At 38.8% G+C, this 15,977-nt stretch overlaps 1 protein-coding gene across 1 annotated transcript; it reads left to right on the top strand.

Moving 5' to 3' along the window:
* Positions 1 to 202: 202 nt before the first annotated feature.
* Positions 203 to 6,378, top strand: LOC130090828 (complement C1r-A subcomponent-like). Its single transcript, XM_056258438.1, has 11 exons — positions 203 to 339; positions 544 to 745; positions 965 to 1,139; positions 1,909 to 2,043; positions 3,116 to 3,318; positions 3,393 to 3,537; positions 4,748 to 4,866; positions 4,992 to 5,070; positions 5,151 to 5,285; positions 5,390 to 5,464; positions 5,613 to 6,378. Exons 1-11 carry the CDS (start codon positions 314 to 316, stop codon positions 6,368 to 6,370), a joined length of 2,052 nt encoding a protein of 683 aa, XP_056114413.1. The 5' UTR covers positions 203 to 313; the 3' UTR covers positions 6,371 to 6,378.
* The last annotated feature ends 9,599 nt before the right edge of the window (positions 6,379 to 15,977 follow it).

Below are 15,977 nucleotides of genomic sequence, written 5' to 3'. Positions count from 1 at the left end.
ATAGTCAAACACTTTCTTTGTAACTGACAAGGATGGAAACATATAATCTGTAAAGAAAAGATGTGTAGACTTTAACCCTTAATGTTTGAGTAAACAGGTTGAAAACGCAGCAAGGATTACGGGAAAAGTGGTCATCTCTCTCTCTCTCTCTCTTTTCTGCCATAGCCAAATCAAACAAGTTTACCTTTTTTGATGACTTTTAGACTCTTGTTCTCTCATATGTGATTGTTAACCACATACACTTTATCACAATAAAACCTCACGACTGCATTATCAGGGTAGTGAAACAGTTATTGACATCTGCATATCTGTAATGGATGGAATTCATCTAATAATTTGGTAAGTTGTTTTTAGATTTAATTCTTAACATTTGCATGTATTACAACATATACTGTATTCAATTTTGTTGTTCATTTAACAACAATCATTTGTGGACATCAACATTTCTTAGCCATCTCAGAACATCCTGTGTCTATTTACTGAATTCTTCCAGCAAGACACAATTATGATCTTTTTCTGTATTTTACATGAACACTGATCCAGCCTGCTGTGGGCATGTGTGAATGTGTGTGAATGCAAGCCGGCCATGTTTGGAGAAGTGTCTTCTCCACAGTACCCTCAGCCTTATCCAGAGAATCTCCAAGAACAGTGGGACCTGGAAGTGCCTCAAGGATACCAGATCCAGCTAACATTCAATCACCTGGACATTGAGCCCTCTCCAAACTGTTACTACGATTCGGTCTCGGTTAGTGATGCTTCAACTTAGATTTTCAGTATCATGTGGATATGTTGCACAATTCATACCTTATACTGTGTTGTGGGGAAATGTCTCCAAAGAAAGTCATACTCTATGAATTAGGATTGAAAATGTCATTATGTGACTACTGTCATTTGGCTTTAGTCATTTATCTAGCAGGATGTATAATTTCTAATACTTCAGCACATGTGGTTCATTTATATTCAGGTTGTGTCTGATGAGAAGGTTCTGGGGAAGTTCTGCGGTCAGAATTCCACCGACAGGTTTCACCCAGGTGAAAAGCCTATCCTGGCTCCCGGTAATCGTCTCCAGTTGGTTTTTCTAACGGACGACTCAAATCATGAGTCACACTTGGGATTCACTGCGTTCTACCAGGCTGTTGGTGAGTTACAGTATATACACGTTTCAAGCATATTACAAACAATTTAGTGTTGTGTACATAATATGTTCCCACCCTAAACATGTTCTATCAGGATGCAAAATATTCTGCTTTTAGATTTTTAATTCTCATTCAACAGTTCGGTCCTTGAATTTGATTATTATGGAATTTATTATTATGGAAAAAAGAATCACAGTGGCTTAGCTGCAGCAACTTTCATTTTTATTATTGATACATTGCACCAGTTTCACAGGAAGTGAAAATGTTGTTCTTTTAAACACATGGGATGGAAATATTCTCATGGGATGGAAACATTCACAAGCGTTGTATGAGTTAAATTCAATACTTTTGGATGGTAACATTTCTACTGTCTGCAATTGCATCAATACACCAGTAGGTGCAAACAAGTGTCTTTATGAGAGAGTCATTGAATCATCAGCTCAACTGATTCGTTCAAAAACACTGATTCATTCAGTAACAAAACACTACTATGGTGTGTTGCTCGGGGACTGTGGCTTCATTTTGGAAATATTAATGCAACAAAAATAGACAGTAACTGGCAATAATGTGTCTAAAATGTAACTTGCTGAATATTTATTTCTTGTTTATTGAACGGTTGTATTAAACCAGTATGCTGAATAATGGTAGAAGAGCACTGTTGTCGTGTGATGTTATTTAATTAAATTTGCTACAAGTTCAGTGCTGTATTAACACCATAACCTTTTGTGTACATCTTTTAATGCTTGATATCCTTATATCCTTGTTCCCTTAGACATAGATGAGTGTTCGTCATCCAGTGTGGTAAAAGATCCACCATGTTCACAGATATGCCTCAACACTCTTGGCTCCTACCTGTGTGCATGTCACCATGGTTACACACTAAAGCCTGACCAACGCACCTGCGCCTGTGAGTGTGTTCATTAAAAACAACCCAGGCGTCATGATCTTTACATTTTTAGCATGCTGTGTTATGTTGATTATGTAGGTTGGTGATTGTTTTTAGTTTTCTGGGGTGTTAAAAAAATTAAATGCTATGCATTTTTTCAGTCATGATTTTAAACAGTTTATTTATAATTTCTAATCAATTTACGTATATTTGCATGTATAGCTTTCTGCTTTTAATCATTGCATTCTAATGTATAGTCATCAAAATAATAGCATAATAAAAACAATCCAGTCATATGATTAATGTAATATATAAAAACAATATAAAAATCAAGGTTATCGTTGTTAACCAAAAATAAAACTAATAACAAAAATGTTTTATTTGAAATAAAGCTGAAACAAAATATAATATAAATATTAAATGAAAAACTTAAACGAAACGAGAATGATAAATATATATATATATTATAACTATATTTTAGTTTTAGGCAACATTTATCATTCTCGTTTCGTTTATATATATGTGTGTGTATATATAAATATAATCATATATTATCATATATATTATATGATTTAAAATAATAAAAATGACAAAAGCACATAACAAAATTACTACAAATTAAACTAAAATTTAAATGAAAACTGAAAAAAGCTAATTAAAATATTAATAAAAACGGACATAGTATAATACAAAAATAACACTGATATAAAGCATGGTCTAACATTACATCCAGCTGAAAAAATAATTACATATAGACCTTATGTAGCCCCGCCCCTTTTCAGCACTGCACTTGTATTGTGTCTTCCGGTTTGTATTTCACCGGCATGAAGGTAAGATCTTACTGATTTATGAACAAACCTACTGACATTTGTTATGACATCCACTTCAAACATTACAATGCTCATGATAACTTTTGTTAACTCTACAATAAGTAAATCCACTTCACCAGCTACTTTCCAATAGCGATGCCATAGAAATATACAGAGCTACCGCAGAAACGGAAGTTCAAAGATAAAATTCTATATGGCCGTGCGCTTGTTTCTGTGGCGCATAAGATCTATAGCAAGTGGTGTGTGTTTCCCGCCTGTGCTAGTGGACTGTGGAGGTGGGGTGCACAGTGAACTAGAGGGGACCATCTCCAGTCCTGGTTACCCAGACATGTCCCCACAAGATCTGGACTGTGTCTACAGCATCTCTGTGCAGCCAGGCTTCATTATCACTCTCAACTTTAGCCAGAACTTCCACATAGAGCAGGTCTACAATCAAGGACCAACCTGCCTCTACCACTGGCTGCAAGTATGTTTTGCTATAAACGTCTGTCTATCTTCAGATGAATACATTTTTTAGGTTTATTTCTCATTTTTTCTCAGGTGTCTGTCTTAGGAAAAGATCAGAAGTACTGCGGAGGGAAAAGCCCTGGCGTCCTCGACACTGGCACTCACTCTGTCCAGTTGGAGTATCACACTGACAGATACGGACAGAGCCAGGGGTGGAGCTTACATTACACCACACAGAGTGAGAGAGAGAAAATATGCTGGATCTTTATAAACCAATTTCCAGCCGACGTCACAGTTACGTCACAGCGCTAGCTGGTGGCAGAACAAATGGAAAACTGGAGGCGGTGAATACAAACCAGCACAGATTCGGCTACAAAATAAGGATCTTAAATTATTCTTATTATTATTAAATGTCATCTTGTTGTGTTGTTGGGTGCAAGAATCAATGAAACATTAATATGCTTTATCTGCAATTTTTTATTTCTAGAAAATATTCACCTCATTAAAATTGCACCGTAATGTCACTCTTTACATTGTCGTCTTCATGGCGCTGGCTAGGCAGAACTGCGGATCGTACACACACGTCTTGCACATCACCATTCAGCACATAGTTATAGGCATCTAAAGATTTATATGCCCTCCGTTTCTCTATCAGGTTGGTGTAGATGTCAGGCCACTCAACCGGAGGTAGCGTTAACGTTAAAGTCCCCATGAATTCAAAATTGACCATACTTACTTTGTTTGCCTAAATTGATCGTTTTGTGGTGAACAATTCATCCATGCAAGTCAATCCACACAAATTTTTTTTTTGGCTTCGTAATCTTTAATCAAAATCTGAAATTTCCCCTCCCCTCTGCGTTGGAGGACCTTCCCTGATGACGTAGGTTTCACGGTTTGGGCGTCTGCTTAACATCCGTAATCACGCCCCTCCAACTGACAGTAGACAGACTGAATGAAAACACCTACTTTTCTAGATCCAATCAGGTGCTAGTTGGGGAAAAAGCCACGCCCACCATTTTGCCTCATTTAGTATTCCGTTTCTCTCGGAAATACGTCACAACACTGGAGAAAAGTCGTTTGCAACTTCCGGTTCACGGGGACTTTAATCCTGTCAGATCCTCAATGAGTGTACGGGTCAGCCAATCTGGTTCCGTCCGTTAAAATTAACTTTTGCAAATAACAATCGCGGTCCTGGACAGTGAGTGACCTTGCACATTAAGATAAAATCGGATTTTCTCCAGTCATTGTTAAAAACAAGCTAACAAAACTTGCAGACTTTACGTTAGTGAAGCGGCCAGAGGGATCGTTCTGCCACCACCTAAGCTCCGCCCACATAAAAACGTCACCATGTTTACCAACTGAAAATTGTTCTATTTACTGAACACTATACATCTTCAAATATCTTTGCTAATGTTTATTAGTCTGATGTGCTCACATCTCTTTTAAAGGGGTGAAGTGTCCGCAGCCGGACAGTATCAGCCATGGAAAAGTCACACCAGTTTTTGCCCAGTACTTGTACAGAGACTATATTCATGTGCGCTGTAACCCAGGATACAAGCTCATGATGGTGAGATTAAAAATCAACTAGTCAACTAGGAAATTTGGTGATGATGGCCTAAGCAACATGTGACATGAATTCATGTATTTTTTCCCCTTAATATTGTGCTTTTCTCTTCCTGTGCATTCTGTAAGGGAGAGAAAGAGATTGCAAGTTTTAAGTCCATGTGTCAGAGTAATGGACAATGGCATTTGACACTGCCAGAGTGCAAGAGTGAGTAAATACACATCACCTGATTTCACATTTTGCTACATTTCACCCATTCATCATTTTGTTTCTATGTGTCATTGCAGTTATTGACTGTGGAGAACCAAAGCTGCTGCCTAATGGAGCCTTTCGGTTTATCAGTGGAGAACACAACGAATATCTCTCTGTCATAGAGTATCGCTGCAATGAGCCTTACTACAGATTTAAGGATACTCCTAAAGGTCGGATACTGTACAAAACCCAATTCTTTTTTTTCTTTTTCTTTTTGTGACTGACAAATCCTGACTATTAAGGCTAATTACATTTCTTTCTTTCTCCTGTGTAGTAAGCTACAAGTGTGCAAATGACCGGAAATGGACAGAAGACAACAACATTGATGTTATTCCACCTTGTTATTCTGGTAATAATAGTGACTTGACAGACAGACAGACAGACAGATAAAAAGAGATTTTATATTATTTTGTACTTGTGCATTTGCACTATTGTTATTATTAACTTTATTTTACAATATGCATATTTATATATATATATATTTTTATATGTTTTAGTGTGTGGAATGAATTCAGAAGTCACTTCTGGTGGCAGAGTCTTTGGTGGGAAACCAGCCGCACTGGGGCAGATTCCCTGGCAGCTCTTCCATAAGACACATACCAGAGGTGGTGCGTCTCTGATCAGTGATTACTGGGCTCTAACAGCTGCTCATGTAGTGGATGGATTTGAAAATAAAAACATGACTTGGCTTGGAGGAATAATTAATAATGAGGACACAAACGCAGTCACTATGGAGGCCGAGAAGGTCATCATTCACCCAAAATATCATAGGGTTGGTCAGGGTCATTCTCCAACAAACTTTGACAATGACATTGCTCTGATCAAAATGTCTGCCCAGGTTCCACTCGGTCCAAACATCAGGCCAGTGTGTCTGCCAAACAAAACACATGAACTTGTAATGGAGGGCACGATGGGTACTATATCAGGTTTTGGAGGGTTTGAGCGGGGCGTAACAAGTCAAATTTTACGTTATGGGATTGTTCAGGAATATACTCTTGATAAGTGTGAATCAGGGGTTCTGCCTGTCACTGATAACATGTTTTGTGCTGGAGACGATGTTAAACGTGTTGACAGTTGTAAAGGTGACAGTGGGGGTCCTCTGTTCTTCCCCATGTTGAATTATGGAACTAAAGAGCAGCCCTATGAGGTGAGGGGCATTGTGTCATGGGGTCCTGAAAAATGTGGCTCTAAAGGTTTCTACACTAAAGTGCAGAACTACCTGAACTGGATAGAAGAAACAATGGCAAATAATTAGCAACAGCTGTGCAAGTCGAGACAATTTCAGTGTTCAGTGTTAACCTGAGATCAGGTTTAATTATGTGCATAACGGTCAAGAAGATTTAGAATAAACTGGTTTTATAATGAGAAAAAAAACAAAAAGTTTAAAATTTTCTATTTCAGCAGGCATTAAGTTAATTAAATACAATTGGTGCCTATTTCTGTCTTTTCTTATTTGTCAAAATGGTTTAAAATAAACTACCAAAGTTGATTATTTTATAACTTGATCTCCCTCTGCTGGGTAAAAATAAAGTAGGCCTAGCGTTGGTAACACTTTACAATACGGGTGTGCTGATATGCATTAATTCATACTTAACTAATGCATAATGTTAATGTATGACTCACGAAGAACATTAATGAATTATTACTGCACCAGCAACGGTAAGACTAACAACTTTCATTAATAAATCATTAACAAACATTAATTCTTAACAGATCATTAGTTAATAATTATTCTCAGCTATAAATATGAGATAATGTGCTTGTTAAGGTTTACTAATAAACTTACTAAATGTTGCATAATGATTAGCAGATCATTATTTAATGTAAATTGAAATACTTACAAATTTCATTAAACTCAATCCATGATCAAACACATTTTAAAAGAAAATCTACAAATGTTACAAAGTGTAAGCACTTCCTTAATAAATCATTAAGAAACATTATGTAATGCTTAACTAAACATTAGTTAATATATATTTAAATAGCTACGCAATAATATGCTTGTTAATGTTTAAATGACTAATGTAAATGAAATACTAACAAATGTCATTGAACTTCAATTAATTTATTACCTAATTCAGGTTTTTCACAATTACCAATAAATGTGAATTAATAAGTGTGTTAATTTTCTAAGCCCTTCACACACTGTTCATGTTAACATATTATTATCTTGCTCTTGCACCACTCCTGCAAAGGACAAATGGACTTGCAATGCTCTGTCATGTCCAGTATAGTAAGCTTTTGCGGCATGATGCGATTATGTCAAAACCCATAATCATAATAATGACATATTACTTAACAATTAGTTAATAGTCATGCGCTTCAACAAGTAAAGTAATAACATAATGATACATTTGAAAATAATTAGCTAATGATTAATTAAAGCAGACAACTGGAAGTTGAAGTGAAGTAGAAGTTTGACCAATTGTGGAAATTAATACATAATTTACACTATTAGTTAATACTATATGCTATTTAGGAATTAATACATGATGATACATTTATTTAATAGCAATTCATATATTAATTAATCATATATATTTATTAGTTGCTGATGCAGTAATCATTGATTAGTTCTTCATGAGTCATACATGTGATTATCTGTGCAAGTCAAATCTAAACTGGTTATGCAATCATCCTCAAAGATGTTCCCCCTAAACCAAGTTACGTGACTACTATCGAAGTCAATGGGTTCCATCAACTGTTTCGTTACCGATATTCTTCAAAATATCTTTTGTGTTCAGCAGATGAAAGAAATGCATACACGTTTGAAATAACTTAAGGGTGACTAAAGGATAACAGAATCTTCATTTTTGAGTGAATTATTCCTTTAAACAAACTACAAATTAGGCCTACACCATTGTAGTGCTACAGTGTGAATCATGGGAAAGGTTGTTTGCATCTTTTGTTGCATTTTTGTAGCACTGGCTTATCTGTTGGTCCTGTTAGTTAGTTGACCCTTGCTCTGTCACTAGAGAGGCATTACAGTTGTAGCCGCATAAAAACTACAGATAAAAAAAAATACTGCTTTGAAAATATAATTTTAGTGAAGGTGCTATTGAAATCTGCATGTCTGGAAAAGTTCAAATTATTTGGTTCTAATTACTTTTTTTTAACATTTTATTTAAATCTGTGTCCATCCACACTATTATTTTAATCATCAATGTAGAGTATTGTTTTAAACCATCTCAGAAGAAGTTTATAGAATTGTTTATAAACTAAGAAGCAAAACAGCAAAACAGAGAGTCCAAAAAGTCCAAAGCAATAACCAGGGAGGGACGGGAGGGACGGGAGGGACGGGAGGGTTGAGCCAGGGAGGTTCAGGCCTATCAGGAGTCCCAGCTCAGGTCCAGGGTGGTGCAGGCTGTAAGGACTGGGCCAGGGTGAATCTGAATAACTAAATACCTTCGTGCTAAAATCCCAAAGCCTTTAGCCCCAAAAGGCCTGGAACTTGAAAAAACACACACAAACACACACACACACACACACACACACACACACACACACACACACACACACACACACACACACACACACACACACACACACACACACACACACACACACACACACACACACCAAAGGAACTTCTTTTCTTTAAAAGACATTCAACCAGATATATTTGATGTGTTTTTATGTGTGTCCATTTGCCCATGTCACATTGGAATAACTGTGACTTTATCATTATGCATTTTTACATTTAACTGTCTATTCCCAGTATTGTTATACGTCGTTCTTGGTCTTGTTTTAATTCTCATGATCCAGCGGAATTAATCAGATACAAGAAATTACAGTAAAAGTTATGATTCTATGTGCACCAGCTTTTGGGGACAGTAAGAACCAAAACTTAACATACTGTCAGAGCCTGGGGTCTTAGATAACAGCATTTACGACCGCACCAGGAATGTCAGAGAAGTATGTCTCTCTCTCTCTCTCTCTGAATTCTAACCAAGGAGGAGAAATGAATCCTGTATTCATATATATATGCTATTATATATCCACTTGAGAATTGTATGAACGATGTATCTAAGTTCCCTATTTCATGAGTTGCCTTTCTGTGGTTTGGTCTATGTTTCTCGACAACTCTTAATTGGATAATGTTTCAAACTTTGCCAACTAATGTTTAACCAAATCCATTTGTGGCAAGTTTGGTCTCGATAAACTCCAATCTTCGTTCCCCATTTGTTAATTGACATTACATTTTGCTAAACTTTGTGACACATTAGTATTATAAGAATTGTGAAGATTCTTCTCTTAAACAACCGACGAGATTAGGGTTTCAGATGTCTCTCTCTGGAGACAAAGGGCCATAAACCCAAAGTCCCGCCTGTAAACTTCCAACCCTCTAATTGGCCAAGCCAACAGGAAGAGGCTGGATTTCTCCGAAAGTGATAAATGACGCTTCTCCCCTTCGCTCGCTCTCTTTCTCCCGTGTCCTCGTGTCATGATGTAACGTCTCGCCTCCGGGCGAGCTCTTCGCCTTTCTTTTATTTGTTTCTAGTTTAGTTGTGTTTTTCATTTGTAGATAAGTCTCTGTGTTTAATTCCAATCGACGATTGAAAAGAAAACCCCGTGACATATCTCTTCAGCAAATCCATCTACAAGGGACCTTTAAACGAGCGCGCGCTCTCTTTGAAGGAGAAACACGCGCACGTGACCACGTGACGCGCCGGACCGAGAGACACACACGCTTCTTCACAAGCCATGGAAAGATGCAACGTTAACTCCGTGTGATTTCCCCGTAGAGATCTTTATTCCCTTTTTGTTAGTCAAAGTTTTGTTTTCCGTAGCCGACTCAGTTCACTTCCACGAAGTGAAACGAACTTAGCCGAACTATTTCCCTTTGGAAATGTTACAACAAAGACTGTAAACCTCCGTTCAACACGCGCGCCAAGCAGCCCACGTGACGCTTCCTCACACCCAAAGGACTCAGCTCACGCGGCCAGACAGGGCCGTACAGGAATGTTTCGACACAGAGAGAGACCATAACATAAGTTGATTGCAAGTATAAATCTCTTTATAGAGCTTCTAAGAAGTTTTAAGATGATGTTTCGTGTTGTAATCGGAGAGGTGAATGTCTTCCTGCCAATGAAATTCTCCCTATTTCTCTGTTCTCTCTCTCCCCATCCCCTTTCCTCTCTCTCTTACTCGCTCACGCGTGTACGTTATCCATTGTCCAAACTTTATGCATTTCTCGTTCATTGATGTCTTATTGTATTGTTCATTGTTGTCTATGTGTTTGTAAATACATATATCCCATGTAACCGTAGTAAATACATAAGTAGTCATGCCTCTATTAAATTAATTATATATTCATTAGATTGATGTGCTGTCTCTTTGCTCAATTTCAAGTCACTTAAGTGCCAAAGGTCTAAATGCTACAAGCTTTACGAATTAAAGATACTTTAAAGAGTAACGTTAACGTTATGTGTTGATAGGGCGGGAAACCCAATTCTTCTGGCCAGAGAATTGCGTTTCCTGAAATCCTATAAAGTAAGATGATATTGTGGATCCCACAAATATCATCCTGACAATTGAGCTAATTCATTTTACCTGTTTGTGAAACATGGTCCGTGTAATTAACTGCAATCAACTTGTGGTTAATTTCCGGGATTCACATGCACGCATGCAGGTAGAATGACAGATCCTCCCTTATCGGGAGATTTATTAACATGTAAGACTGATCTAATCCAAACATGTATGAATAATTATTAATTACCAATTATTAATTACGATATGCAAATTCCCCACGGATTAGATCCGCCCTGAATCCTTACATAAAAATGGTGGAGAAAATGCTAAGCACATTTTAAACTTGTTTTATGAGCAAAATCAGTTTTCAATCTATGTCTATATTGTGATTTAATATTGTACATGTGCCTCGAGTGAGCGAACGCAATGCGAACTCACCGCTGCAAAATAATGTCTGACATTCCGTTTGCCATTGTTAATAACTAAAAGTAAACTGCAGTTCATAGTATTAAATTTGTCCCACAAAAGACGAAGAAACCTCTTTTGAACGACGACATTTTTAATGTTAAACTCCCCTGTCCGAACGATGTTCTTCTGTCAGGGTGAAGACAAGATTTAGTGAATCGATGCTCTTTCACTATTCTTAAAAAGGCCTTATTTTATAATCGTTAGATTAACGATAAAAACTCCTGGTTAAAACATTGACTTAGCTACTCAATTGTAAAAAACCGAAAAGCATATTATCACAAGTGCTATTTGATATATGCTTGGAGTCGAAAACAGATGAATAATTCCTGTTTCCTTTTGCACGACGCAGCGAAGAAAACCTGCTAACGTGTTAAATAAATATAGCACCGATAAAAATCCAAAACTGAAAACATTTTTAATCAATGCCATTTGATAAATGTTATTTGGAGTTGAAAACAGATGAATAATTCCTGTTTCCTTTTGCACGACGCAGCGAAGAAAACCTGCTAACGTGTTAAATAAATATAGCACCGATAAAAATCCAAAACTGAAAACATTTTTAATCAATGCTATTTGACATATGTTATGGGAGTCGAAAAACAGATGAATAATTCCTGTTTTCTCTCGCACAACGCAGCGACGAATCCTGCTAGATGTGCTTGTAAAACATAGCACCGAGAAAAAAAAAATCCAACACTGAAAACATTTTTCATCATATATGCTATTTGATAAATGTTATTTGGATCCGAAAAACAGATGCCTAATTCCTGTTGTCCACAATTTACGTGTAGTGCAGCGAAGAAATCCTGCCACACACTTGTGTGAAATATAGCATCGAAAAAAAATCCAAAACCTAAAAAACATTGTAAATCATAAAATGCTATTTGATAAATGTATTTGTATCCGAACGACAGACGTGTAATTCCTGTTGTCCCTATGTGTGTGTGTAGGAAAAATCCTGCCACGCCGTTTTGTGAAATATAGAACCGGAAAGAAATCCGTCGATATTTAAATTCCGCACTATTTCGGATTGATGCAGCAATTGAGGCGTGTAATTCTTTGCACGTCCTCTGAGACAGTCACTTGTGAAAGCAGGCGGGTTGCAATGCTACTGCCAAACGCTAGGGCGCGCCCTTGAGTTTCCCAGTATCAGACGGCCTCCACGTCCTGACTTTACCCTCCATGAGCGAGATGTCGCCATCGTGTGGACAATGGTAACAAGGTCATCCTTTCCTAAATAATTTTCTCTCAGCACCATTTCAGATTGTTCCAGTGAATTCCTGAAATTGTGTTTCTAACTTTCAATGCATGTGCAAGTTCCAGTTTTAATAACATGATTTCACTACTGACTGTGTACATTTATTTTGAATTTAGTTCAAACCACGTTTGAATTTAAAATTCAAAAGTAGGTATTAGCAGTTTCTGATGACTAATCAAATATAATGCCAACCTTCAATTTCCTACACTTATTCAAATTTGGTTTGAAACAAACAAATTTCAAATTAATTTGAAGGAAGTCTCCGTTCCTGTCGGGAATGGTTTTATGGCTTTATTTCTATATTTCCTTTTTCAAATTATTTTTAGTAATTTTGATTCGATACGTTATGACAACTGTATCCTTACTTTCTAGAAGTTACTTAACATCTATGCATATGCTTGATTTGAATTGTAGTTAAACCAGTTTGAATGCAATTTAAATCAAGGTCTCTGTCAGCCAGATTGACCACTAGGAGGAAGTGGCCCAAACACGCCACTGCAGCTTGCTTCCTCCTGTGCTCTTCCTGCGGCTCTAAAACTCTCCTCCGAAGGGAGACTAGGTTATTCTGATAATTAACATTGTCATAATTCCCTTTTGTTTTTACCATAATTTTAGTAAAGCCGTTGCCTTTGATTTTTCAAAAAAAAAAAAAAAAGAGACACTCAATTTGATTTAGATAAAAGAGCTTTAATTCACGTTGAGGTTCAATTGTTCTTCATCCTGTTTTGTGTTTGTAGGTAGAAATCTCTCTCGGGCTGTGGCGATTTGACAGTCAGCTCTGCTCGAGGTCCGGCGGGTGGTTCGTCTGATCTGCGTCACCAGCACTGACTGAGCACGGGTCTCGGACTTTCCTGTATCTTTCCCTTCGTGCGGCCCGCAACACGACATTACCAATTCGGCACCGCCGGTTGTGTTCCAGGTCAAGTTGCTTGAAAGGGCGCACCTAGGTACAGATGCACCGAAAGGCCCGGGACACTGCTGCCAAGTGTTTGGGGCGACAGAAGGACCAACCACGATGCTGACTTCGAGCGGAATGACCTCATTTCACCCCAGGCAAACTAGAAAAAGGTATTAAACCCATCCACTTAGTATTGGCCACAGAATCTATGAATTCCCCCGGTCATTGAAGCGTGTGGCTCCCTTCTCCTCTCCGAGCCACAAACCGCAGGCTTAGGCCTCCTCTTCCCTTGTAACACTTCCTGTGTACTATTGACGCCATTTCATTACAAAACTTTCCATCTTTAATGGTTGCATGTTACTTCAAACTTTGCTATCTTGCCACTGCTCTTTTCTGTTGTGCTCTGTTCCTTTCAGTTCACCTAGAAGACAGAGCCTATCTGAGACAACAAGGAACGCTGAATAATAGTTTGACAAACCAAGCCGTTAGCATCAACAGGTGACCACTAAGCTACCGCCCTGTTAAATTTTATTCAGGCCCATACTGAACTACCTAAATTGTCCCACCGAATGATTTAACTGTCTGCATCAGTTAACCAAAATTTTCATACACGGCATAGCCCGTATTATAGCTCGTTAAACGTAGAACGAAATTGCACTGGTCTCTCTGCGTGTGTTGTGTTCCTCTCGCCCACAGTGAAGCCAGTTTGTTCCGGTCCCACAACCCGCTGGGACAACCTCGACACATGGCTGACGGCCATGACGGCTAACTTCCTGCCCGAGGACGCTAGTGACTCAGAGCCTCGAGCCAAGAGCATCGCAGACGTGGACAAGCTGACGGCGCACAAACCAAGCCAAAGCTCCCACGACAAAGACCGGTCAGACACGTCAACCTCACTTGCCAGCTCATCACACAAGAACGTCTCCACGAAAGGAGCCGCATCGCCCTGGAGCACAAAGTTGCAACGCTAAGGATGCAAGCCGAGGATGACAACGACCCCTAGCTACAAGAAGGAAGTGGAAAGACTTCAAACCGCCCTGGCCAACCTTCATCGACACAGACCGAAGTGAATAGTCAGAGAAAAGAACCAGAGAGGAACTCGACGAGAAACTCCGACAAAGTGAAGCCTCTTGCAAAGAGCAGAGACCGAACTGAAAGAGACTCGAAAGCGCACGGCCTGCGAAAAACCCAAAAGAGGCCCGTGCGACCATCCACAAGCCCGTTCAACAGAGACAAGATCTCGAACACGAACTTGGCACCGATCACACAGAGTCGCCACACTCTGTTAGACTGCAGCATGACCTGAAAAGGGGAAAAACACACCACAAGTTTCCCCTGACCGGTCCGCACATTTCAGCCAACGCACAAGAGCTGAAAAGGGGGGTGAAAAAGCCCGCCTTCCACACATCTCTGACAATCTACAGGACATTGATTTTTCACCTGCAGTCTCCAACCGGTGAAAACACACGTCACAGACACCCAGCAGCACAGACCTAGAAGAACCTGTGCTACCACCACCGGCTCCGAACGAGTTTGCTGTGGAACTTACAACGAACCTGTGACTGAGGACACAAGTTTCAAGAAACTTTCCCTCCAAAACCCGTCAGCCACCATAGTTCTTCTGCCCCCACGCAATGCCCACTCAACGATGCGTGAAGGTCCCCTCAGTAAGAATTCCTAAAACCCCAAATTCCTGAACTGCAAAACCAGAAGACACACTGCACGAACACCGTGCAAGACTCAGCTAAAAGGTCCTTGATCAACATCGGACATAAAACTTTTAAAAGTAGATGAAAGTGTGCTCAAAGAGTTGCAAGACTCTGCGTCTGTAAAATTAGAATTTTACTGATTTAAAGGAATCTTAGACGGACATGTAAGCCTCAACGGCCGACAGACTATGCACGACTCTTTTGAAACAAACGGTTTCTAGATGTTGAGTAAATCGGCACCGCTAAACATTAGGTTCCGTGACAGGGAAGAGTTACATAGAACACCAGCTCCAAATAGGGTATACGTTACCTTGACGCCAGAGTGTAGTAAAATCACCTGAGTTCTAAACTACCGTTAACCCACGGGAGTGCACTTGATCATCGCGATCCAACTAAAACAAAACGTGCAATACGTGTTTCGATCGCTGGCTTGTCTAAATGCCGACAAAACAATAGCTGGAATTGACATCTCTACTTCAAGTAAAAGAGCCTTAGATTCTCAACTGGTATCAGTAACTTCAGCATTAAAGCGTAAGTCTGTGTGAAAAAGGTATCATCTCAGCAGCTTGTAATCTGTACCGATATCCATTCCGCTTTGGTTAAAAAGAAATCCAAATCGCGGTATGACTAAAACCTGTTTCTGACAAAGAAAACACTGTTCTGAGTTATCTATGTAGACCCGGGTGATGCTCCCCTTTCTACGATGTAAAGGCCCTCAGAAAAAAAAAAGAAAAAAAAATTTGTTGCTAGATTGATGTAATTCACCTAAATTTTGGCTGCATCTACAAGCAGAAAGCTACTAAGCGATCAAACCAAGTCACGTGCTGAAAATCAGCATTTATGCACGAGAAGGGACGTAACTACATACGCTTAGACAAGCGTTGACTTGCAGCAATTCTATTTCCTTACTTTGTAAACAAATAGAATAAGTCATGTAAAGTAAAGAGCAAAGTTCCATTAGTACAATTAGCAAATGCCAAAACACATCTGCAGTTTACTAAATGGAACATCAAGTTCTTGAAAAACAAAGTATAGGCGCCTCCTGTTAACCCGTTAA

The sequence above is a fragment of the Rhinichthys klamathensis genome, unplaced genomic scaffold (genome assembly GCF_029890125.1).
Source record: "Rhinichthys klamathensis goyatoka isolate OS25496 unplaced genomic scaffold, OSU_Roscu_1.1 h1tg000152l_1, whole genome shotgun sequence".
Lineage (NCBI taxonomy): Eukaryota > Metazoa > Chordata > Actinopteri > Cypriniformes > Leuciscidae > Rhinichthys > Rhinichthys klamathensis.
Note: the sequence above shows the minus strand (reverse complement) of the source record. Positions and strands in the feature narration are given on the sequence as shown.

Coding starts and splice junctions, on each gene's coding strand:
- LOC130090828 (XM_056258438.1), top strand. CDS start 314: ATGGATGGAATTCATCTAATAATTTG. Junction 746..964: donor GTTACTACGATTCGGTCTCG/GTTAGTGATGCT, acceptor ATTTATATTCAG/GTTGTGTCTGATGAGAAGGT. Junction 4,867..4,991: donor CAGGATACAAGCTCATGATG/GTGAGATTAAAA, acceptor GCATTCTGTAAG/GGAGAGAAAGAGATTGCAAG.